Source organism: Taudactylus pleione, unplaced genomic scaffold, assembly GCF_031769625.1.
Source record: "Taudactylus pleione unplaced genomic scaffold, aTauple2 ptg000062l, whole genome shotgun sequence".
In the NCBI taxonomy this organism is placed as follows: Eukaryota; Metazoa; Chordata; class Amphibia; order Anura; family Myobatrachidae; genus Taudactylus; species Taudactylus pleione.
Window position 1 is genome coordinate 5,636,286 of NW_028284464.1, and position 26,757 is coordinate 5,663,042.

The 26,757-nt window shown below is 44.1% G+C and overlaps 1 protein-coding gene across 1 annotated transcript in view; it reads left to right on the top strand.

The window, feature by feature from the left end:
- The window catches only part of TTC28 (tetratricopeptide repeat domain 28), a 498,533-nt gene that overhangs the window by 228,075 nt on the left and 243,701 nt on the right, over positions 1–26,757 (top strand). Inside the window, exon 5 of the mRNA XM_088465579.1 lies at positions 23,844–24,351. Within this exon, the coding sequence (XP_088321705.1) occupies positions 23,844–24,351 (508 nt within the window). The remainder of the gene's footprint in view (positions 1–23,843; positions 24,352–26,757) is intronic.

A 26,757-nucleotide genomic window follows, 5' to 3' on the forward strand; every position in this document is an offset into this window, starting at 1 on the left:
GTCATTTATATAATCAGAGCTAGTAAGTCAGAAATGAACAAGCAGTATTTACTAAATATGTAGAATGTAGTAATGTTCCAATCTGCTCAGTTTCTCCAACACAGGTTACACATTTGAGGTGACAATTTATTAGTGATCACATAGGTTTTATTATTTTATTAATGATTAATAAAGGTGCATATCCACTACACGAGTGTAGAACGACTGTACGATTACAACATCGTAATCGTTCATCATACTGTGCAGTGGATATTGTGCCCACGCTGAACAATATGTCGTTCAGTGCAGGTACCCTCTCTCATCCCCGAACACGCACAACCTGTCGATATCGGCAGGTTGGCCTGCATGTTCAGGCGATGACAGATGCTGACAATGATCAGCGGGAGCGTGCATCGCTGGTCGTTGCCGGCATATTCATTGCACGATTAATGAACGATTGAGCGATAACAATATCGTAATCGTTCAATCGTCCATTTTTATCGTGTTGTGGATATGTGCCTTAACAGTGGCGTAAGTTCATCCCAGACGCCCGGAGGCAAGTTATAATTTAGTGCCCCCCCGTCACAGCCACTGACACTGTAATGTAGCAATTCGCGTGTAGACAGGCTATAGATAGAGGAAGGCGGCAGCTGATGGTCTGACATGGAGCTCTCCACTAGTGTATGGTATCTTCTCAGGTGCCGGGAAGGGGTGCCAGGTATTGGGCAGCTGTGACGGTTCATAGTTACAGCCCTAAGTGGGGTGAATATGTTGTGGACAATTGAGGAGGTGCCCCTTTAGTGCTGGAGCCCGGCGGCAGGCGCCTCCATTGTCTCCCATAGTTCTGCCCCTGTGCCTTAACAGTTTCATCCAAGGCCACCATAAAGAGGAGGCAGAAGTGACAGCTGCCTCGGGAGCCAAGGCACTTGTGGGTGCAAGTTGGGCATCACGCATGAGCCAATTAGAGTAGGCGATTGAAGCGCTGGCAGGATTTGTTATGCAACTGCTGAGGTCTCTGCTCATAAGGAGGAAGCTGCCTCATGCACATGTTTTGGATTAAATGCAATTATGGGAAATTAGACAATTTTTATTTTCTTTCTGCAAAAGTGTAAATCTGTGGCTTATATTTTGTTGGTTAAACTTTTGTTTCATAGGGGACATAATGGAAGTATCATACCTTCCAAGTTGTCCCGATTCAGGCAGGGAATATCCCTCTGTCCAACAACGTTTGTTTTGAAAAGTAGGGAGTTATGTCTCTGCTCACCAAGGTGAGTGTGTGAGGGAAGCACAGGAATCAGGAGCCTCTGGGTGCAATGCATTTCAAGTGTGTTTTTAGATAGGTTATGGAAGTTCGGATGGCCTAGCACCTCAAAACATGCCCACCAATGTGGTGTGGCCACCAGGGCCGTAGCGAAGGTAGTGCGGCCGGTGCCATTGCACAGGGCACCACAGGTCAGGGGGTGCTGTCTGGGCCTGTCAAATTTCTGTTTATTATCATTCTCACTTGTAGCTTCCTCTTATTTCATCCCCAGCAGCTCCTGGCCTCCCCTATCTCTTCCCTGGCCCTTCCCCGTGAGGCCATTCCCCTTTTGTGGGTGCATTATGTCCCTTTGAAAAATGAGGGGGGGCACCAATACTCTTTCTGGCACAGGGCACCAAAAAGTCTAGTTACGGCTCTGGTGACCACCATCGATATTGTTTAACGATAATTGTTTGAAAAAATCGTTCACTTTCTGAGTCAAATGATGAACAATTATCATTCATGCGCGTTCACGTTTGTAGTTTGTAGTTCAGTCAGACTTGTAAACTCAATGATTTTCATTAAGGGAATATGCAAAAATCGTTTGTAGTTCAAAAAAATTGTTCATTACACTTTAAAAAATCTGACAGATAATCTGACAGAAAATCGTTCATAAAATCGTTGGTAACAAAATCGTTGTGTGTGTATGCAGCTTTAATAATGTTATGTCAAGGCTTCAGAAGAAAGATTCTAAATGCAAAACACTTAGTAGAATGAAAATAGTGCAACAGAGTTCTTACTTGTTGTCAAATGCCAAATCCATTTCATATATCCATATCATATCTATAATATGCATATACAGTATGTATGGTATATATAAATCCTGCCTTAGTTCCGTTTGCTAAGTAAATTGTGAAGTATGTATGTATATGTAGTAAAATAGCACTGCAGGTTTTTTTTTAGCATGCCAATGGAAATAAATGTGTGTTCTGATTTATGTGACAGGCTAGAGAGGGCCATTTAATGGTTTCACTGGTTTCATCTCTCTTTATTGTAATTAATAATTCACTAATGCTTACAGATCCACTTTTTTCAACAGAAAACTGGCAGCTGTGTGACACTTACTCACCAGATGAAAACTAGAGCTGAGCAAAACTTTTACAATTATTCTGAGTAATATTTGTCTCACTCCGCATCTGGCAGCAAAATTCTGCACATTTTGTTGTTGGCATTTGGCATGAAGTGTTCCCAGTTCTACCCAAACCACACTACAGATTAAATGGACTCTGACTGTCTTATTAGCTCTATTCGGATGATAAATTCCACAAATTGCATATTTACATATACAGGGCCTGGTTCTCAGTCAGAAGCAAGTTTGAATGCGGCCACATGCAGCATTTGTGTTTGTAGATTCCGCATGCGCTGCTGCAGCTACCATATGCATCTTTGCATAAGTCTGAGCGATTCTGAGTTGAATGCATCTCGGTAAATTCTGTCTACCCGTCAAATGGGCGTAACTGGTTGAAATTTGAGCAAACAGACATAAGAGACCTGTCTCCTGAGTTACACCATATTCGTGCACATGCCGAAAGGACACCTATTTTGGTCATATCGCTTTCACCTAACATGGTATGTATAAGAAACGATAGTAGTGATGGCAGCTGCTCTATCGAATGGAGGGTTGTGGGAGCGGTGCAGTCCCAGAGATCCGTGCTGCTCAGTATTCGAGGATACTCAGGTTAGACTTCTGTTTGCGTGCGGAATTTAAATTTGAGGCTCCCAGTGCAAAATGCCCATTTTCATTGCAGGAGATTTCCAATGTTGTAACTTGGATTGTTCTGGTAATGTTGGGAAATCTTTATCTAAAGCAATTACTGAATTTATTATGCAGACTTGTATTACTAATTTCAGTAATTGTTTTAGATAAAGATGATTTGTGCCTCTGTTTTTTTATTTTTTATGTAGGAAGTGTCCCTTTTATCTATGTAATATGGCATTGTTTGATAAAACGTTTGATATCCTTTTCCCCAGCTACAGGATGACAAGATTTCATGTCCTTTATGTAAATTAAACTAAGCCAGCAGGTTGCGTGCCCATTTGTCGGTCATCATCAAGTATTTGGCATGAGATTTTTGTACTCTAGGTTTACTATCCATTAGGTTTACAAAGCCGTGGATGATCGTCAGCTTTGACTGATTGGATTTCAAAAGTAGCAGTTGATGCTAAATCAGCGTGGTTTAGCCTGAATGACTATTGTCCTTTTGAAACCCATTGGTCAAGAACCCTGCAGGCAGGGACGGATTGTAGGCGGGGTGGACGGGTCGGTCGCCCAGGGGACCCTACACATTGTTCCTACCCAGCATACTGTGAACCCTCCCTGGCTGGCCAGCTCTCGGCAACATTGCAGTCTCTCTAACTGCAAAAGCCCTCCACCTACTTACCTTCCAATCCAGTGTCTCTGTCTTTCCCTTAGCCTGGGTGGATGTGATCAGCGCTCGTCTTGCTCCCTGATATCCCAGCCTAGGCTGCTGCTTAGTTACGGCCACTGACGGTGTGAGGCTCCAGGAAGGTGGCGGCTGGATGCATGATTCTCAGCAATCATGAGTCAAGACCACCGGGGCCCTGACATGTAAACACACCAGTGCCTGAGTCTTGGCCCTCTCCTGTCTGAGTGTGTTCACGTACTGGCCTCCTCCTGCCCATTGCAAGGACAGCGGCTGTGAAGGGGGGCTCCAGCCAGCAACCGTGCACTGCAAGGTGGCACCTGGCTGTCCAGAGACACCCCCCGGAATGGCCCCACCTGTAGCATGTCAATATATGCATCATTAGTACTATTATGTAGTGGAGTGGGGGGGGCAGAGTCAATTTTATTGGTGGGAGCCCCCCACAACTTAATTGCCCGGGGCCCCCACAAACCTTAATCTGGCTTTGCCGGCAGATAGTAAATTTACCCCTTAGCCTCAGCTCTCCAGCCAGAGGTCTGTTATCCTCTATCGACTTTTATTATTGTACAGTGCTCAGGGGCGTCTTTAGAGAGGAGGGCGCCCGTGTGCCTTCCCCGTCCAGGGCCCCCTCCTCTCTTCCCGGCAGCTGACTGACACGTCTGACCGGCCACCGGAGCATTAGTAGACTCTGGGCACTAGAGTGCGCCTGGAGTCTACTGCGCATGCGCAAAACGTTGGAAAAATATCCGCAGCGGCCATTTATCCGGCTTTTTGTACAGTGCTGACACCCTTTGCGGGATCTCGGAGAGGTAAGTTTTAAATAATATGAGTGCAGGGTGTGCGTTGCGGGACCCCATGGACCCGGGGGGCCCGTGTGCACCGCACACCCTGTACCCACTATAGATACGCCCCTGAAGGTGCTCCTCCTTTAGCTTCTCATGAGATGGCGTGGGATTGGGACACGGGGGAGATCCTTGAGGTGGATATTTTGGACCAGATTCAGGTTAATTTAATTTAATCTGGTCGTCGATCCATCATTGTGAAAACTCGCTGAAAATTTATTTACTTTGGTTCATGGTCTAAACTAAAAAAAAAAAGTATCTCTCCTCTTTCGTGCTATGTTGGCGAGGTTGTGGCGATCTGCAGTATAGGAGGGAAGGTCATTGAAAGAACACACACGATCTGCATACAATTACGATAGATAATATGGGCTGCATATCTGATCATACGATACGTTTTAAGAGCGGCGGGAGCGCGCATCGGATTGAATCCTACCTAAATCCTACACGATTTCCACACGATTCATAGTACGATGCGTCTAAAATATTTATTTACTGTTTTCTTTACATTACTATGTTTTATGTTGGAATAATATCTGTACTGTAGATAAATTAATGTGGAAAATGTGCATTTCTTACTGACAGTGAATTAAAAACATATTTAACATGCTGCAAACTAAATGTGTACGTAACAGATAATATATTCAGCAAAATCTGGAAGTTGTTTTCCTATAAAAAGTAGTTTTTTATTGCTTGTTTGACTTGTGTGTTTTTGTAACTTGCATGCAGTGGCTTAGGCAGGCAGGCCCCATCTTGCTTTCTACATAATCCTGGACTTAAGTAGGATTTTTCTTTCTATAATATATTGCATGTTATTTAATTTTCTGAAGACGATGTTGGTCTCTGAGGCATTTAAAATCTTACTGCATCAATCCTCTTTATTACCTGTGGTCTAATTTTGGGCATACTGTAGCTCATTCATACATACAATTAATTAAAAAAGTGTTGTTGTTGTTGTTGCTTAGAGAAAGATCATAGGCTGAGTTTGGCACAGGATCTGATAATAACCCCTGCAAATTCTGTTATTGGTCTCCCATGCTGCAGTCACTGTAAAAACGACTGGAAAATGCCCGCCGCGGCCATTTTCCCGTCGTTTGCGCATGCGCGTTACAGGGAAAATGGCCGCCGTAGCCATTTTCCCGGTGATCAGCACATACTCTATAGACTCTGGGCGCACGCTAGCTAGTCTATAACTATAACAGCGAACTGAGCTGGCCGTGCACAGCTCAGTGCGCTGTCGGCCGCCTGACAGAGAGGAGCGGGCCCGTGTCGGAGACTGCACAAGGGCCCCCTCCTCTCTAGAAACAACCCTGAGTACATATTTAGAGGCAGCGGGTAACTTCTGTACAGTTTGGATCCTGGTACTTTGTTAATGGCAACCAAATAACAGGAAATATGATCAGCATCTTTTGCTAACGATCATGGAAGCAAAATAACCAGGATTTTCTGTATTTTTATTTGACACAAAACTGACAATCTCTGTAGTACAGTAAGAAAACATTGGCCCTCATTCAGAGCCGTTCGCTATTTGTGGTCGCTCGTTTAAAAACAAGGGGTGGCTATTCAAATGATCCGTACGCACATTGCAGTCTGTTCACACCTCTAAGTCTGAACGAGCGAGCAAAACATACGCTCGTTTATTTGTTAAAAACGCCCCCTGGCCGCTCGCATCCTACGTCATGTCCGCTATTTATTAGATTAATCGAGTACATCGACCAGCGTATGAACTGCTCGCTATTCTTGTGGTTGGTGTTTGCTACCACAAATTTGCGAGCAGTTCTGGCTATAAAATAACCCAGTGACGTGGTCAATGACGCTGCTGTTTTAAATATGCACACCCATAAAACGCCCGTTTTGACCTTTAAGCACGCCTGCGTTCGGATCTCCACTCCCCATTTTCAAGCACCTTCCCCTGTTACCACCCACATACGCCTCATTCTGTCAATCAAAATAGCAGGCACTCGCTATATTGCGTACCAACGATTTTCGGCCGCACTGACTGGTTCGCGCATGCGTACTAAAAACCGTACGCATGCGCAGATGTGCAAACATCGCTCGGAACGAGCGTACTGCCGCTAACGAGCGGCTCTGAATGAGGGCCATAGTTCCCTTTTGTTGCATTGGAAAGTAGTAATGGCATCATGTGACCACACATATTTTGGTTTCTTCGTTGTCATTCTCTTTTTCTGAAACTAGAGGTCACCTTTAGAGGTTCAGGAATTATTGCCTGCCAGTGGCATGTGTACAAATGTCTGTTAGCCAAGTAGTAAGTGGAACCTAGAATGTCATTGCAATGCTTTATTTATTGTCTGAACCATATGAAATCTTTACGTGGCGTTCGGAGAGTGTTTTTTTGATTATTGTTGCCCTATGAAGCATTCTTGGTTTAATGTGAGAATGTTAAGCAATATGATCTGATGTAACATGAGGGATCTATTTATCAAAGGCAAAATACCTTAATCTTGGAAGAATTATAAATTTCCACAGGATTTAGGGCTTTTTCCTACTTATCAAAGCTCCCTCCCAGTGAAGACTATCACCAGCTATCACAAGCCATAGCCTTCACCAGAGGACTCCTGCTATGCTTCCCCAACAAGGCAAAGGAAATGCTATGTATCATGGACAGCAGGGATACTGTACTGCTGCTGGTCTCTGGTTGCTAAAACCATTTCAGAATGGTGACAGCCGTGGGTAAAGAAAATAAAGGCAGTTGCAAATAAGTGATATAAAGGAATATACTATGATAAGGAAAATTTATAAAATTAGCAGCTAGTACATAGGAGGTTTTACCACACTTCCATTACACATACTATATACAAAATAAAAAACTACAACCAGGCAGCACTATATAAAAAGGACTCTGCAATAATAACTTACTATATACAGTATATAGAGAAAGTTTTTCCAGCATAACTCTCTGAATGTATTTTGAACTCGAATTATTTCCTTAGATGAAGAAAGAGTGAGTAAATCCAAATACGTCACCAGATGTGCCCTGATTGCTGGTTATACAGTGAGATGTACTCATATTGGACACTCTAATTTAAGGAATCATCCCACATGGAAAGAACGGAGGAGACTATCCAACTTGTGTTAGAGGCATTCCCACATCAGATAGCTGACAAGGCCATCTCTGACTTGTCTGGTTGAATGGGCTCTAAGTTGGCAATAGAAAGCTCAGCTCCTCTAATTGTTATATTATGGCAGTGTTTCGTCTCTGATTGCAATTGCTTTTAATATCAGTGCCGTTTAAATCTCGTGATCAAACCTGCCAGATGCAACAGCAAAAACTGCAGCTTAATAAATTTGCCCCCCCTAGACTGTGGCTTTCCCATACAAATTGGGACTGTACGGAGGAATGCTGTCTGTGTATTTGCTAACAGTTGACAACCCTGGCTACTGCTCACTGATTGGCTGCATATGTACCCACTCTCTAGACATGGGCACAATAATATTGTAAACATCATGCCTATCTTGTCGCAACTCTCGGGTAGATAATGGATGCAACCCGTATTTAGGGATTGGCAAGACCTATTTCTGAGGTGCAGAGTCTAATATGCCGGCGGTGTTCACCAGGGACCCCTGCAAGAACGTATGGACTTTTCTGCGTCTGACACACAGGTTGCGGCCCTCAGAATAGGTTCCCCTATACAGGTGCTGGTGAACTCTGGATGCAGCGGAGAAGACTTTCAGCGTAGTCGACAGGCCGGGTCAGAACCAAACGGACAATACGGTACCAGGGAGCAGACGTATGCAGGTCACGGAGGATAGCCAAGGTCAGAACCAGATTATCAAATGCAGTACCATGGATCAGATGAAAACGGGTCACAAACAAAGTCAAGGTCAGGAACATATAGCAAATATGCGCAGGAATGCTGGAGTAAGGTAATGGAGCCTATACTCTGGCACTTGTCTGTTGCCAGAGACTTCCTCTTAAAGGGAGGAGTTTACTTCTCATGCCAAACGCGACTTCATGTTTGGCGCACCTATCCCTATAAATCTTCCTGCAGGTCGGCGCGCGCACTCCTAGGGGAGCCGCGGCTGCCTGCATCTTGCAGCCGCACAGCGAGAGGGCCCAGAAGCAGACACATCAGCAGCAGGTGCCGGGGACTCCCCGCCACAAGCCGGGATTCCAGTGCTGCCGGACCCAGTAAGTAATAACCGGAGTCCGGTGCACTGTGAGATATTTGTTTCCCTGGATATAAGGTGGCCAGGTTGTTTCATGCTGAAATGGTTAATGACCATTATATGTTAAATTAGTTGATGAATATATTTAAATGTTGCATTGTAACAATTACATAAAATTTAGGCTACTATGTTATATTTAAAGCTACATGCTTACATCTCTCAGCTTTTCACATTCCATGTTTAATTGCTGTCTCTGTTGACACAAAGGTTAACCAAACTGTTGTAATGAATTATTCATGGATTGTACTGATTATTATGGCATAATTTTTCCACTAAAATACAAACCAACTGGAGCTGAAATATATGCTCTTAGCAGTTTCTGACAGACTCATTTGGAAATTTTCCTGCATGTTTTCCCAGATTTTTTGCTCTAATAATCACTATCTTATAGAGAATCACATATGTATGGGGGATCCATATATCAGATGATGTATTGCTGAAGATGGCTATTTAGGACAACAGACTGAAGAGTCATATGAGAGCAACATGTGTATGTCCAGCTGACATACATGATGCACACCACTTGTGACTCTATATATAATGATAATATTTTATGAAAATAGAAAATAAGAGTGGTCTGTCTGCTGTATTAACACAGAGCAGCATAAATGAAGAACATTGTGAAAAAGGGAAAATTACATCAGATCTTTTCCCAAGTGATGCAACATATTTTAATGGTACATGAATATAGATACAGAAAATGGGACCCCGGTCTACGAACCAAAATGTAAAAAAAATTTAAAAGTTTCCACATATTTATGTAGGAACACTTATATATACTGTATATATACACTGAGTGTCCACATTATTATGACCAATGGTTTAGTAGATTTTAAAGCCACGTTTTGCCTTTAATATGGCTTGAATTCTTCTTGGCATGGATTGTACTGACTTTTGGTGTGATTTGAGGGGGAATATTAGTCCAAATGTGATGAACTTCATATCGGAAACATTGCCTCTTCCAGCCCCAAGAGTTGAGGCAATGGAATAAGGATCCATGCTTTTGTGCTGTTGTCTCCATATCCTCACCCATCCTGTGCAAACTTGAGGCGTTTCACCCTGTTTGCAGCAGATAGCAATGGCGTATGGACAGGCCTTCTGCTTCTGTAGCCCATACAATGTAATGTTCAGAATACTGAACATTATTGTCATGGGAGTGTCTGGGCCCTTTGATTTGTGTGGACTGTTAGTAGAATCCATGCCTAGAAGAATTCAAGCTGTATTAAGGACAAAAAGTGAGCCAGCAGAGTGCTAACCCGATGATCATAATAATTTGTATATATATCTATATAAAACTTTGCTATGGTTTGGCCCATGTCCAACATGCATGTGCAGCAGGAATAGAGGTGTGCAGGGAATTGGTATTTAATGCCGGTGGCTGAATAGCCGCCGGATCAAACACTGACAGTGGAAACCCGACGGACCTAATTCCCGACTAGGGCTGGTAAGTAACCTAACCCTCCCCTCTCCCCCTCTAACCCTAACCCTGCCTTAGTGGAAGCCTAACTCTAACCTCCCCCGCTAGTGCCTAACCCTAACCTCCCCCCGTTAGTGCCTAACCTCCTCCCCGTTAGTGCCTAAACCTAACACCCCCTCCCTGCACCCTAAACCTAACCCTCCCTGGGGGGGGCCTAACCCTAACACCCCCTAGTGGTGCCTAACCCTAACCCCCCCCTTTCCCTACCCTAAAACTAACACTCCCGGGGGGTGCCTAACTCTAAGTCGACCCGGGGGTCCCTAAACCTAACCCCCCCCCCATGGCTAGACGCGAAGACTCCCGGCTTACCTTCGTTCGGTATGCCGAGTGTTGGTATTTTGTAGTGGGGCTAATGACAGGCGTCAGGATTTTGACGCCTATCTTTGGTCCCCTGTTGGGCTGTCAGTGTCAGGATATTGGTGGGTGGGATATCGCCCGCCGGTATCCTGACTACATCCCGTGTGCACTACCCACCCAATGACTCTCACTGCAAGGGAGACTGGACAGACCATAGAAGGAGAAGACGACCCACTGTGAGGTAAATATGTATGTTTGTATGCAGCCGCGTGAGGGTGGTGGCAAGATGGAGCAGGGGGGAGGGGGCACATCAGAGAGCGGGACAGTAGGGGGGGAGGGAACAGATAACACGACAGAGCAGGAAGGGGTGGGTGGTATAGAGTGGGGAATGGGACGGGAGGCAGAGTGGTACCTACTAGCTGACAGCTAATGTTTTATTTGTTATGTAATATAAAGTTCCTATTTATATTTAACTGAATTGTGAATATTTTGACAACATAGCTGTTTAGCTACAAGTATACAGATAAATTATGCACTTTTCATTTATATTCTATGTGACTCACACATTCACAGGTTATAAATAATTTCATGCTGTATACTTCCCATTTTGTGCTTGAAGACTCAGAAATCCGTTAATATGTGTGTTCTAGACCCATAAACCCATATCTTTATACAGAAGTGAAATTCACTAATCCAGTCTAGTTTTCACAGAGAACTGCTGTATATTCTATCAACATGTAGCTTTTTTATTTTAAACATGATGTTTATTTTAGGAATCTTTGCGTGTTTTTTTTTTTTTCAATCATTTTAATTTTGTTTAACGTCATTAAACTGAAGTGCAATAAAGTGGCAATTTCAAGACTGATGTCGCAGGTGCAGCTGTTTGCAGATTCCATGTAGGTGCAGGTGCTGTGTGTGTTAATATGGCATCTGCATAACGCATTTAGGCTATTAGACTTCAAATACTGTATGTGTCTAGTACTGTAATATTTTACTTACTTGTGTTTTTACATGTGTACCAGTGACTTTTGTATATTAAAAAGCAATGAGCACATCTACAGACTGGTCCTCTTTTGGACCGCCATTAAATCCCCCTCCATCCCATTAGTTTCACACAAATTGTCCTTATTTTCTTGTCTTTGTACCTGATTCATAGTTGTACGCAAATCTGATGCTTTGTGTACAACTACGATAGTGGGAGGACTGCATATGCGCAGGACCCGTTCTGCAGAATGGGTCCTGTGTCGCTGCATGCAGTGCTTCCTAAGCAGCCTCTTGATTGACAGGCTGCAGCAATTTGGGGGTGGGGAGGGGGCGGGCACGGGGTCCGTTTTGTATGCATTACAAGGCCAGGGTCTGCGTTTTCCGGCGCAGATTTCCTGGCCTGGGCAGTGGTGTTCTGTTGGCCATTCTGAGTTAGCTTAGGATGGACGATGTCTGCAACCATCGTAATCGATGGTCTCAATGATGATCCAATGCTGTATCTTTGGACACAGCACTCGGATCTGCAATGCTGGCAAGAGGTGTTTTTTTTCTACAGACCCTTCCTCCTGTGGCATTACTATATTTTCGTATCACTGCTGTGTCCAAACACGCAGCAGCAATGCAATCGGCGAGCAACTCTGACAGAGCTTATAGTGCTAGAGCTGCAGAGAAAGCCGGCTGATCTCTAAATGTTTGTACATCTTTTCCTCACTTTGGGCCTGATTATGAGTCGGATGCATCTGTGAAAATGGACGCAGGTCCTGTTTTTGAGACTACTATGTATGCGTCTGAATTCTAAAAACATGGTGTGCGCATGATGTGTCGGAAGTTGCAAGTTGGTGCATGTATGTCGCATCTTGTGAGAACGGGAGACCAGCGTGAAATAGGCATTTCTGGGTGACGAGTATCAAAACATACAGAGTACAGATGTGTCCTGCTACATCTTTGCTCATAGCGCTGTATTTTGGTCTTCCTGCCACGGCATGTCAGTACGTGTTATGGCAGATACTGCGCGTTATGTCGTGGCGTACTGTATGTCACGAAAGACTACACGCCATGCAGTACACAGTTTAACCGCTGGGTGGCGAATGCTCCACGGATGAATCCTACATTACTGAATACAATACTGCAGCAGTGCACGGTAATCCGTGAGAAGCTGGCCAATCACGTTCAGGCAGTGTAAACAGTTACTCTTCATGTTTGAAATTATCACTTTGTTTCAAGACTTCAGTAAACCGCTATAGACATTACTGTATATTGTACTTACTGTATTACGGGCCATCCGTACTGTATACTGTCACTACATGGTGTACAGATGCCTTGTCATAAAGACAGTACATTTCAGGTTCAATACTTTTAAAGTACTCTCCTCAACTTTATGCATTGCTCCGCACTTTCCTCACCCCTTCATCTCCATATTATGACATCCAGCTTCATTAGACTATAAACCGCTATTGACATTGTACACATTCCCTGCTGTAAAGTTGCACACATCACATCGCATAAACGACAGGTGCGGGTCTCGATATGGCTAGCGTGTGCGGACGAGTGGTTAAGATGTGCACCTTGCAGAGTAATTGAAGTTTAATATTCTTAAGGAACTCTACTGAACTCAATACATTACTCTCCATACACACCCTGATGAAAACACCGTAGGTGCCTTGAAACGTTGGCTTATGACTCAATGAGCACCATTGTTTTGATTTACTAAAGACCGGAGGAGTGCCGCCTGCTTCATTTATGTGGGAGCATTTGACATAGTATATTTATCTCTATGAGGAAGGCACCCCGGCATTTGATATTTTCTATATGGAGTGCCCTTCTACATGTGACTTATCTAGTTGTAAGATATAGATTTCAGTGGATATGGATACATTGCGCCAGATCCTGAGGGAAACTTAGTTTGCGTATCGTAAATTGCATAAATGTTCACTCTGTGTGCTCAGAAGGGGAGCGCACACATATGCACGATTGCAGAGGTGCTTGCGCTTTTTTTGTTTGAAGAGGAAAATGGGGGAGGGAAGGGGCGTGCAAATGCATCCCATGTATACTAAGGGGTTGTAGAGACGTATCTGTTGTGGTTGTCTAAGAGCTGATGCAAAGATCTATGGTAAGGATGAGGATCACCAGGATAAACCTTGTCAGTTCTTTTTTTTATATTATAAAGGTAACTGCTCGTGGCCCCTCTCTCTCTGTTGCCATCACCAGTGTTTTCAACTTGGTAGTGGGGAGGACAAACAGCGTTGGTTGTCCCAGAAAAAGCCATCCTTAGCACTAGTTATGACAAACTTAGTTGGTGACTCTGTAACAGTATAATGTCACTCAGCCTTAGTCATGGAGCTGAAATTACTAGGGGAATTGGGCTGGCAAGAAAAGTCTTCCTCCTTCCTTTCCCAGAATAAAAGAGCCCTGTGCTGAAAATACCAGGTCTCTTCCCGGACACCTGGCTGGTAGGTGTGGGTTAAAAAAGTTGAAATTGTTAAATATGTATTTTTTGGTGGTTCTCTACTGGTTCCTGCATGTCTTGGCATGGCTAAAGCATTTGGGTATGCTGGCTTATGTAGAACTACAAGCATGCCCTGGTCAGAGCCGTAACTAGACTTTTTGGTGCCCTGTGCCAGAAAGAGCATTGGCGCCCCCCTCATTTTTCAAAGGGACATAATGCACCCAAAAAAGGGCCATGGCTTCATGGGGAATGGCCAGGGAAGAAATAGGAGAGGCCAGGAGATGCTGGGGATGAAATAAGAGGAAGCTACAAGCAAGAATGATAATAAACAGAAATTTGACAGGCCCAAACAGCGCCCCCTGACCTGTGGTGCACTGTGCGATGGCACCGGCCGCACTACCCTAGCTACGGCCCTGGCCATGGTATTCAAGGATCCCCAGGACCTCCATCGTGAAACAAGCTGCTATCTTTTATTCTAAGCTGCTTTGCTCTCATTGGTCAGAAAAAGTGCAAAGCCGCTCTGTATTGGGACTTTGAAAAAAACTGCAATAACCTACATGGCTACGGTATAGTTAATTGGTAAAATATATCAGTAGAATGTACTTGTGTGTTAGACCATTTTTACAGCAATTGTTTGTGTTGGGGGAATTATTTAATAGCTTTGTCTACATCGTCCCTATTCAATCTTTTAATCTTTTCTGTAGCTTCTCCAAGGATTAGTGAAACCAATAATACATGTAGTTAAAAATATAGATAGAACCTCAACAGCAAAAATAACACTGCAGACAATCTACTGCACATTGAACATTATGGGCCTGGTTCAGAGGTGGATGTTACTGCACCCACTCTTCCCGGAGTCACAGCTGCGATAATATGCTAATATTAGCCTTCCCCTGGTGCAGTACCCTGCGTCTGAATGTGCAAGAACTGAGATGCCCACTTTTTGCATCTGTGAACGCTGTAACACCGCCGTGATTCTTGACATGCCACCATCGGCACACCATAGCGCCCACCATTGACACTTACACCAGCCGTATGGCAGGTGCAGTTTCTATATCTGAACATGACCGATGTGGCTGCAGCTGTGAGTTTGGGACAAAGCTGATTTCACTGAAACGCCGCGACACTCCTATAACACTTGAGATTGACTTCATTTGCGTTCACTTCAGGCCACCTCCCAATCACTGCCCAGGAACAACAACTTTTCATGTAAAGTTGCAAATAATTGCTGAAATAAGTGACCATTGGCATTTTGTGACCCAGGCCCTCTGAGGCTGCTACCGATTAACTAGCATGTCAGTTTGCGTAGCGTATCTTGCATGAATTCAACTAAAAAAGCAGACGCATATGCAGACCCACATGTTTATTGCACCTATGCAGTGACGGGGCAGCGTGTTGTGCTGCCCTGTGCCAACGGTGTCCCCCAAACACGTGATGTCATGCGTTTTGCTGAGTGGGCAGGGCCACCATGTGATGTCATGCGTTTTTGCTGAGGGGGCAGGGCCACCAGCAGCAGGAAGAAGAGCACAGCCCAGAGCGTCCTTTGGACAAAGGATGCTCCGGGCAGCTCTGCAACAGCTCTACTGGCTGCATTCAAAGTATCCTGCAAGCCAAGTGCACTGCTTGTGCACTCCTAGTTACTGCCATGCACGTATGATACCTTACAACTGGAGAGGCAATATGGAGCTGTGAAGGGGATCTCTCACATAGGCAAAGTTTTATAAGAGTGTGTTCACGCAATTGCGGCCCATGCAGATGAGCAAGTAAGCGAATATAAATCTGCATATCTTTTGTACCTGCTACAGGACAGTCGCAAGCAGTGGTGGCTCCCGAGGTGGGATGCAGCACAGTCCAAAATTCAAATAGGGGTGCCACACCAACTGCCAGTGATGTTTGGCAGCATTTGGGGAGGCAGTTGGTGTGGCTCCCCTATTTGAATATTGGACTGCGCTGCAGCCCCACCTCTGGAGCCACCACTGGTCGCAAGTACACACTTGTGATGATAACTTGAAGATAACCGGCACATATGCGGCCAATGCAATTTTGAGGTGCATACAGCTCTGTATATGTGAGGAAATAATACATTTTTCATGCACTTTTCAGTTGAGTAATTTACACCCACTTTGCTAGCAACCCTGCGTCATCCCTATATGTCTCGCTGTCACAGTGCACGCTCAGGAACAACTGTAATCTCAATTCATTCTTAAGTAGGTGCTTTTATAACAAGCATTTATAGCCCTTCAAAATCTATTTTCTATGGTAGAATGATTGAAATATTGGATTAATCTTGATACATTACACACTTTACCATTTGAAAGGACATCTGTAAATATGTCTGGGTCTCTGTAGGTCTGAATACTGTGAAATTAAATTAAAAATCCAAGAATTTACCCAGATTTTTCCCATTTGTAAATTGAGAGGTATTTGTGAGCCTTGCAGCTAGGTTGGAAATTATTCAGCCATAATTTAATTTAAATAGAAGCCTATCACTTTACCCCAAAATAAGCAAAAATAATATTGATTTTACAGCGCTGTAAGTCATTACAATTTGTCAGCTTTTATGTTGTAATTAAATTGCCTCAGGGAAACCTAGTGTAGTTTTTCAATTTCAGAAGCTGGTAAAGGTAGTGTATCTTGCCAACTTCCGTATCTAATTAGCTATAAATTGTTTTTTATAGCTAATCTGTTACTGCTCCTTCTTGAAAAAGAAAGATTGTTTGTTTATTAATCTCTTACTTTCCGAAAACAGAGCACACTCAGATTTATACATGAAATTGTGAGTAGTTTGTTTGTGTGGTGCACTATAATTTATGGCATCTCCTAACTACTAAGGACTCTGCTATGTGTCTTCTTGGCGTCTTGTTTACTCTTATATACAAGAGAACAATATTGGGCACTTTATTGTTCTATTATGCTTCTGGATAGAATTGTAAATGTAAATTATAGCTGGATACAAGTTGTAGCTAAATGAAAGAACACTTAATACCAAAAGTACATGGCAAAGTTGTGCAGGTATTCTGATGTGCACGTGTTTAGTTTTTTGTGGGGAGGGGAGTTGTAGCTTTTCTGCAAACTCCTTACTTGTCTCATTGTGAATAAAAGAGGGTCTTGTTTTTGCCTTTGAGGAACACACATTTAATTATTTTTTTTAGTACAGAATTGGAGGAATACAGCTGATTTCAGTTTCTAAGCTGCCTTCTGCCCATCTTTAAGATGCTTATTATAAGGATCAGATCACCATATACCGTAATACTTAAACTGCATACACACACAACGATTTAGTAAATGAACGATTTTAGTAAATGATTTTCGTTAATTTTTTCAAGGGAAAAATTAACGAAAATCGTTTACTAAAATCGTTCATTTACTAAATGTAATGAACGATTTTTTTGAACTACAAACGATTTTTGCATATTCCCTTAATGAAAATCGTTGAGTTGGTCAGTCTGACTGAACTACAAACTACAAACGTGAACGCGCATGAATGATAATCGTTCATCGTTATAACTCAGAAACTGAACGATTTTTTCAACGATTGAATGATAAACGATATCGTTAACGATAATCGTTTAAAAAATCGTTGTGTGTGTATGCACCTTTATTTTTCACCCCTTGCTCATTCAGAATGTGCCAATTAACATGTAGTTAATTACATCACCAGAATTAGGACAAGGGTTTTTATTTAAGTTGAAACCACTTACATTTTTTTTAAAGTTAGTTTGAATAAAGTAATACTGTAGTACCTTATTGAATTCAATATATCTCTTGCCTGCCTGGAATGTTTCCATTTTATTGGCTATTGCAGAGTTTCCCAAGCGCGGTCCTCAAGGCACCCCAACAGTTCAGGTTTTACTGATATCCATGGTGGAGCACAGGTGGTTAAATCAAATTGACTGAGGTACTAATTAAGTCAGCTGTGCTCAACCATGGATATCTCTAAAACCTGAACTGTTAGGGAGCCTTGAGGACCGCGTTTGGGAACCTCTGGGCTATTGGATTTACCACTGCAGAACAAAGTATTTCAGGAGATGTGTTGGAGGCTGTGATCTCGGGGTATTGTTAGTGCTGGTGCTGCTTATGTAGCTGCTAAGTTTCACTGTGTGTCACAGTGTAACTGACAGTCCGCACAGGCTATACAGGCTGTCAGTTAGAGAACCACTATCACAGTGGTACTGAAAGCCAGAGCTCCTCTGCCAATGAAGGGCAGAGCAGTGCCCTTGAGTGTGAAATACATTGTTGCACCCTCTCTCTCCTAAATAATGATTGGGGCATAATGATTGGAAGTCTTGCCCCTGCAGTTACCTGTTCACTTGTATTATTTTTTATTGCCAACAGTTCTATTTGTGATATGATGTGAAAAGGACTATGGAGGCCATTAAGACTGGGAAATACGTGATCAAGTCAAATTGTTTGCCATGATTATGAAATAATCAGTTATGCATGTAAATTTATCACCACATTTATTCAAATGTCAAATTTCACATTAAATCCTATCCAATGATATTCTGTCTTTGTCTTATTAAAAAATGTGCGTGTCATATATTATTGGTTTTTATCATTTTATAGTTATACAGACAACTGTTTGGTTTACAGAAACTCTGATTACATTTGGTTGTGAATGCATTTTGGCATAAGTTAGGAAGTAACTGAACACTTCCTAAGAGTATCAGCTGTTGCACTACATCTTTGTTGTGGTGATTAATAGTAAGTGCAACAACATTTTCTGTTGAGTGGATTGCGGGCCTGGCCACATCACATTGGGGGGAGTGTCAGCTCAGTATCTGCTCAACGATGAATGGAACATATACTGTATGCCCAGCTGCCGGGATAATGTAGCCCAAATTACAATGGTGTGACAGAACCCTAAAATCAGAACTCTCTCACCGAAATTGGGATATTTGGGAGCTATGGTAAGAGTAAGATAGATTTTAGGAAGGAATTTAATTTTAGGCAGAACATGTGGTTTTTATTTGCTTAATATAAATAAATATAAAGGAGAAGGATGGGCACAAAAGGTAGCATGATGGATTGAATTATTGGTTTAGAGCAGGGGTGGGGAACCTTTATTCATCCGAGGGCCATTTTGATATATATAACATTATTTGCGGGCCCAATGCAGGTCACGTCCCATCCACGTGATGTCACATGGGGTGGGGCCACAATTCCCAGTGATTACAGCAATGCGTGGAGCATCCTGAGAGTACTCCGGGGAGCTGAAGGGCAGCGCTGTGACCGTCTGAAGCGTCCTAAGGACTCTCCAGGGGGAACTGCTGCATAGACTCTGGCTGCAGAGTGCAATTCTAGGCACCCTGCTAGCCAGATGAGGCTAGCAGAAAAAAGCTCAGAGGGCCAGACCAAAAGATTCCGAGGGCCTTATACGGCCCAGGGTAGGAGGTTCCCCATCCCTGGTTTAGAGAATACTTGCCTACTTTTGTAAAAGGAGCAGGGCAGTTTCTAGGGTCTGAGGCTCCCAGTGCGAGCAGTCAAAATGCGCCCCCCCCAAAGCAGTAATATTATGGAGTGGGCGTGGCCTCATCGTGAGGGGGTGTGGTATCACAGTAAGGGAGCGTGATGTGGAAAGACCACAGAATGTCAGCCACTGTGACTACTGAGCACAGGGGTGTCTAACCTGTCAGAGGCAAAGCGCTGAAAAATATATGTAGCTAAATAAAAGACAGACAGCATGCACGCGCCTCCGGCGCGCGTTCAAAAAATGGAGTGTGGCCTAGCTGTCACGCGCCCACGCCGTATTTCTGTGTGCATGCCTTTGGTGTGACATTTGCAGAAGTATGACCTTGCATCACACCCGGTTTTAGTCGCGTTGGGAGCGAGCCCAGCACATTGAAAATACAAGCCAGATCCACATAAAATACACTGCAACAAACCACATCCCCATAAAATATATTTGAAAAGCCATAGAGGCACACAAACTACGTTTTAAAACCACATCCACCTCAAATACATTATTAAATCCAGAACCACATAAAACACATTGAAAAAACAAGATTCACATAATACACACTTCATTCCAGCCCCCTCCCTTACCATTCCATCCCAACAGGTCTTAGGCTTCCCTCCCACTGTCTCTCAGGCAAAAGTGCCCATTATGCAGTGCCCCCTGTAGTTGTCCCCATATGCAGTGTCCTGTGTATTTATGCCCCTTATGCAGTGCCCACAGTGGTAGTGCAACTTATGCAGAGCCCCCATTAGTAGTGCCCCCTTTAGTCATGTCCCCTGTAGTCATGCCCCATCAGTAATGCCCCCAATAGTAATGGTCCCTGTTGTAGTGCCCCAGTAGTAGTGTCCCCAATAGTAATGCCCCCTGTAGTAGTGTCCTCTGTATAAATTCCCCAGTATTAATGCCCCTGTATTAGTGCCCCCAATAGTAATGCTCCCTTTGTAGTAGTGCCCCAAGTAGTAAAGCCCCAAGTAGTAGTGCCTCCAGTAGAAGTGCCCCTGGCCCCTGAGTAATGCACCTAGTAGTGGTGCCTCCTAAGCAATGACCCCAGTAGAAGTGCCCCCCGATTAATGTCCCCAGTAGTAGTGCCCGGGTGCCCCCAGTAGTGGTGTCTCCCCCAGCAGAAGTGCCCCCAGAGTAATGTCCCCAGTAGCAGTGGCCGGGTGCCCCCAGTGGTAGTGCCTCCGCCAGTAGAAGTGCCCCACTTATAATGTCCCTAGTAGTAGTGCCCGGTTGCCCCCAGTAGTAATGTCTCCCCCAGTAGAAGTGCCCCCCTTGTAATGACCCTAGTAGTAGTGCCCGGGTGCCCCCAGTAGTGGTGTCTCCCCCAGTAGAAGTGCCCCACTTGTAATGTCCCTAGTAGCTGTGCCCAGGTGCCCCCAGTAGTGGTGGCTCCCCCAGCTGAAGTGCCCCCAGAGTAATGTCCCCAGTAGTAGTGCCCGGGTGCCCCCAGTGGTAGTGCCTCCCCCCAAGTATTGTCCAGGCTGCCTGCACAAGAAAACCAAAACAGTAATACTTACCTTCAGCCCCGCTCCAGCGTCCGCTCCGCTGCTCCTCTCTCTGCACTATGGGAAAGATGTCATGACGTCCTCCCATAGTGCACATTGGGGGAGCCGGGAGCCGGAAGCTGGAGCCTCCGTCTCCATCTCTGTCTCCAACTGCTCTGCTCTGCCGTGCGCCCGCTGGTAACTGAATCTCAGCGGACGCCCGGCAGTTAACAGGCTGTTTCTGCAGCAGGGGCCGGAGGCGGCGCGCCCCGTGCGATTACACGGGTCGCCTGCCCCTAGAAATGGCCCTGAAAAGGAGATTGTGAAAGCAACACCTATGAGCGCGGTGGCAAAGTGGGCGTGTACTACTACATCTGAGAGGCGTGCCATAAACCTGACTTACATCCAAATGTAAAGGAGCCCCAAAGCATTTAGAAAGATCTACTTGTTGATGAAAACACACTGATACTTATCAGAAAATCAGGGGCGTTTCTAGTGAGGAGGAGGCCCGTGTGCAGTCTCCGACACGGGCCCCCTCCTCTCCGCCCGGCTGCCGGCAGCGCACTGAGCTGTGCGCGGCTAGCGACGGAGTTATAGACTCTGGGCACTAGAGTGTGCCCAGAGTCTACAGTGTATGCAAAGGGCACTGGGAAAATGGCCGCAGCGGCCATTTTCCCTGTACTGCGCATGCGCAAACGATGGGAAAATTGCCGCCATGGCCATTTTCCAGTGGTTTAACAGCGCCGGCCCCCGCGCCGACGTGGGACTCCGGAGAGGTAAGTAAGATTATGGGTGCAGGGTGTGCGGTGCAGGGCCCCCCTGGACCCAGGGTCCAGTGTTTCCCACACACCCTGCACCCATTATAGATACGCCCCTGCAGAAAATGCATGTAGCCATAGGGATCATTTTGTCTTATACCAATGCAGGGAAATTATACTAATTATCCATTTTGAATGTATATATCTTTTTTATTTTTATATAACAGCTTCATAATGAAGGTAAGGTGCAATCAGGGAGATTGCTAGACTCTACAGGGAGACAGGGAGATTGTTACTATTTATGGGAGTCTCCCTGACAATCAGGAAGAGTTGGCCGGTATGGTTTAGAGTCCACAATGGCTCTAATGACTGCACTCCAATCCCTTCTTTTGTATGAGCCTGTTAGGTGCTGACGCCCCTCTTTGGTGAACTTCCCATTCAGGTAATGGGATGAGATAAAATTAAGAACATACATAGGAAGTTCGTGATAAAGAATAATCAACACCTTCTTGGTTAAATAATGGTTACAATCCCACAACATTTTATCCCATGTGCTATTGTGCAGTTATATAATATCTCCACAGACCCCTTAAATTCTTTACCATTATTCTCTTTATATAGTATATTGCAGGACCAAATAAAAATATATATGGATAGACTCTTTGATACATGATAACAAATTATGACTATCTGGTATATAAATCACTTGGGTCCAGCAGAGTATATCACATCGAGCTTTATTTCATTTATTTAAAACATGATGTGAAATAATAATTTCTCTTTAATTTTCTAGAGACATCTTCATTGCTTCTACATAAAATGCATAATTTCAACTACTACAGTTTAATTTAAGTGTTTAATTTTTATTGTTCACCGTGAAAAAGGCAAGATAAGCTCTTCACAGGGCCATGGATTAGGAGTATAATAAAACATATTTCTAGAAGAAATATTATACATGTATTAATAATAATAATCAAGCTCATGAGTGATCATCTTCTCTACAAGCTTTCATAACAGACATCTCACTCTGGAATTCATCTTTTTTATGGCCATATATTGCAGTATCTTACAGATTAAATTCCTTACTGAACAGACAAGTCATCCAATGTATTACTATATATCCTAACATGAGGCAAACTGCAATTTTAGGATGGCAGCTATAATAGATTAAATTTCCTGTGCTTTGTGCAATCTGTTACATGTTTTCCATTTTAGTAGTGTTTAATGTCAAAAATGCTTAATTTCAGGAAATGCGTAAAATATGAAAAGGCATCTTTTTTTATTAGCTATATAATTTGATGTATCATATGTATGAAAAATACACACCATATCTATTTGTTTAACACTGAGTTGAGCACAGCGGGAAACACTGGATTGATGGAGGATATAATGCTAACGTGTCCCTCTCAAGCACACAAAAACTGTGAGTATTATGGGTATATTTACTGGTGCTGGTTTGCAGTGGAGATATTGCCCATAGTAACCAATAAAATTTGACTTAATAATTATCTAGCACATTCTAGAACAGGGATGGGGAACCTCAGGCCTGGGGGCCGTATTAGGCCCCTGGAATCATTTGGTCTGGCCCTCTGAGCTTTTTGTGCTGCCTCATCTGGCTAGCAGGGTGCCGCAGCCAGAATCTATGCAGCAGTGCCGCCTGGAGCATCCTTAGGATGCTTGAGACGGTCACACCGCTGCCTTTACAGCTCCGGGCATTGCTGTAAATACCGGCAATTGTTGCCCCCCCCTGTGTGATGTCACAAAGAGGGGGCGTGTCCTGCACCTGCCCGCAAATAATGTTATATATATCAAAATGACCCTCGGCAGAAAAAAGGTTCCCAACCCCTGTTCTAGAAGATAATATCTAATATATGATTGGTTGCTATGGGCAACATCTCCTCTTCTAAAAACCAGCACTTTAGTAAATATACCCCTTAGAATTGAGATAGGTAGTCATGTCATTGCCACGAGATACCAACTCCTAGGGGCTCCTCATCTCCCTTGACTCTCCAAGGTTGTTGGCTGGAAGTTGATAGGATGACCGCAGTTACAGTCATTACAGGAAGCTGCAGAATTTTATACTGATTATAATTTAATTAATTTTATATATTTGTTATGTATGTATTATATTGGTTTGTTTCACTGTCTGTTTATTTTAGTGATTGCCTTTTAGGTACATTATTTGTTTTACAGTGGACTTATAATAATACATGTATTAAAAAAAATTAACCCTCTTCTTTTCACAGGCAGCATCATCTGCCTTAAGCAGTTTGGGCCACGTCTACACTGCAATTGGTGACTACCCCAATGCACTGGCAAGCCACAAGCAGTGTGTTCTCCTGGCTAAACAATCCAAAGATGAACTGTCTGAAGCACGAGAACTGGGGAATATGGGAGCAGTCTACATTGCAATGGGGGACTTTGAAAATGCTGTTCATTGCCATGAACAACATTTAAAGATCGCAAAGGATCTTGGAAACAAGCGGGAAGAAGCCCGGGCATATAGTAACCTTGGCAGTGCCTTTCATTACAGAAGAAACTTTGACAAGGCGATGTCTTATCACAACCATGTTCTAGAACTTGCACAGGAATTATCAGAAAAGTCTATTGAGATGCGAGCCTTTGCAGGCTTAGGGCATGCTGCACGTTGTATGCAAGATTTGGAGAGGGCAAAACAGTACCATGAACAGCAGCTATGCATTGCAGAAAGTCTCAAAGATCGGGCAGCAGAGGGAAGAGCTTCTTCAAACTTAGGTAAGTGTCATTGAAGGCTATAGTTTTACTGTAATACTTTGCATGTTTCATACAGTTGCATATTTGGTTGAAAAGAGCACATGTCCATCTAATCCACTGCTTCTAATTGTGCTGGTCCAGAGTAAGGGAAATAATATTCCCAGTGTGATATTTTTTTCCACACAAGGGGAAATAAGAATGTTTCCTGAACCAAAAATATCAATGAGATAAAGGTGTCTAAGGGAATCGGTATGAACCGGCGGTTCCATTGCCGGCAGTGCCTGGCCAACATCTGCAGAGTTCCCGGCAGCGGAAGCCCGACAGCGCTGGAAATCCCGATCGTGGATAGGTAAGTACTAACTAACCTAACCCCCTAACCCTCCTTAGGGGTGTCTAACCCTAACCTCCCCCCCAAGTGCCTAACCCTAATCCCCCCTCTAAGTGCCTAACCCTAACCCCCCCTTCCCCGCTGCCTAAACCTAAGTCCCCCGGGGGGGTGCCTAACCCTAAGTCCCCCCCTGGGGGTGCCTAACCCTCCCTCCCCCTAGCCTAACCCTCCCGAGGGGTGCCTAACCCTAATTCCCCCCCGGGTGACCTAAACCTAACCCTCTCCCCCGCGGCTGTCCGTTCGCAGCGCCCGGCATCCCTTCGATCGGGATGCCGGGCGCCTGTCTCCCGGTGTTGGGGAAATGTCAGGTGTCTACATCTAGACGCTTGGCAATACATCCCTCGCTGGGATATGACAGTCGGGAAGCCGGCTGCCGGTATTAAGGCAGCCGGCTTCCCAATTGTATACCGTCTATTTATTAAGCAGTGTTAGGAGTTACAGTGAAAAGTCATAAGGTGCCAGCCAATCAGTTCGCATCTGTAATTTTTCAAACACAGCCTGTGATATGGCAGTTAGGAGCTGATTGGCTGGCACCTGGCTGTTAGGAGCTGATTGGCTGGCACCTTATGACTTTTCACTCTGTCTCCTAACACTGCTTAGTAAATAGACCCCAACGTCTCTGGATCAAACATCCCCATTATCTCCTCAATTAGTTATAGCTACATAAACCATTTATTGCAAGCAATGCGTCCATTCTATTTTTATATTATGTCAATGAATCAACCATCACTAGGAATCAACCATCACTAGCTTATGGGGTACAGTAAAGAACCCCTTCCTATGTTCATGGCAGAAGTATAATCAAAAGTGTGCTCTATTTTTTAACAGAAGGTTTGATATGGCACTTTTTATAATACAGTATGTAAAACTAAAACATTTTGCAAGATTATATTTTCCAATGGTCTTTATTGATTTCAATTGAATACAACAGAAAGGATACAGACAGTAAGAAGGGAAAAGGAGGGTAAACAGACAAATATGGAGTTACATACTGTATTGGGAACAGATATACAGTAGGTTATATTTTAGTATTAGTAATGCCCCCGGTGACAGTAGCCCCCCAGAACTGACAGATGTAACACTATTAAAAACTGACTTTCAAATTAAAATAACATCTCCCAATAATCAGCTCATTTTTCTTACCTGCCAGGACTGCGTAGGACTGCTTGGGGGCGGTGTGGGATAGGGATATCCCACGCCACCCCCCGCTTGGGGGCGGCGCGGGATAGGGTTGCCAGGCGCTGGTGAACGGTCAGGGCCACTGTCATTCTAATGTGGTGCTGGTCGTGAACCAATCAGAGCTTGTGGACCAGCAGCCAATCAGAAGCGGCTGCTGGTCCACAAGCTCTGATTGGCTCAAGACCAGCACAACATTAGACTGACGGTGGCGCTGTGTCTCTAAAGGCCACACTGCAGGTCCTGACATGTGGCTCCAAATCCACACGTGCAGCTACCTGGCCCCCCCCCTTGGCAGCCTCTCCTCACCGCCCCCTTAAGTCCGGTACCTGGGGCATGTTGGTGTTCCGATCATGTTTCTGCGGAACTTGACTCCACCCAAGTTATGCGACAGAACACGACTTAAAGTCACTGCTCTACAGAGGAACCTAATTAAGGCACATATTCTAACTGGATCTGGCATTGGTGAGACTGTATTTATATGTTTACTCCTTATCCCCAACAATTTTACTATTCAATTCAAGCGCTTGCAGTTTCCTGTAAGCGTTTGCTTTGCTATGACAATCAACAAGTTGCAGGGACAAACACTCAGGGCTGCAGTCATAGATCTCAGGACCAGCTGCTTCTCCCATGGGCTGCTTTACGTGGCTTGCTCACGAGTTAGTAGCTCCAAGCATCTTTTTGTGCTAATCCCTGAAGGAAAAACTGCAAATATTGTTTGCAAAGACATTTTGTGATCAATGTCTACAATATAAAATATACATCACAATATTAGATGGCACTACTGTCATTGTAAAATTAGTTCTGCTGTCATGCATGCATAAATTGCACACTGCCCGACGAAGGTAAGTGTTTCACGATTG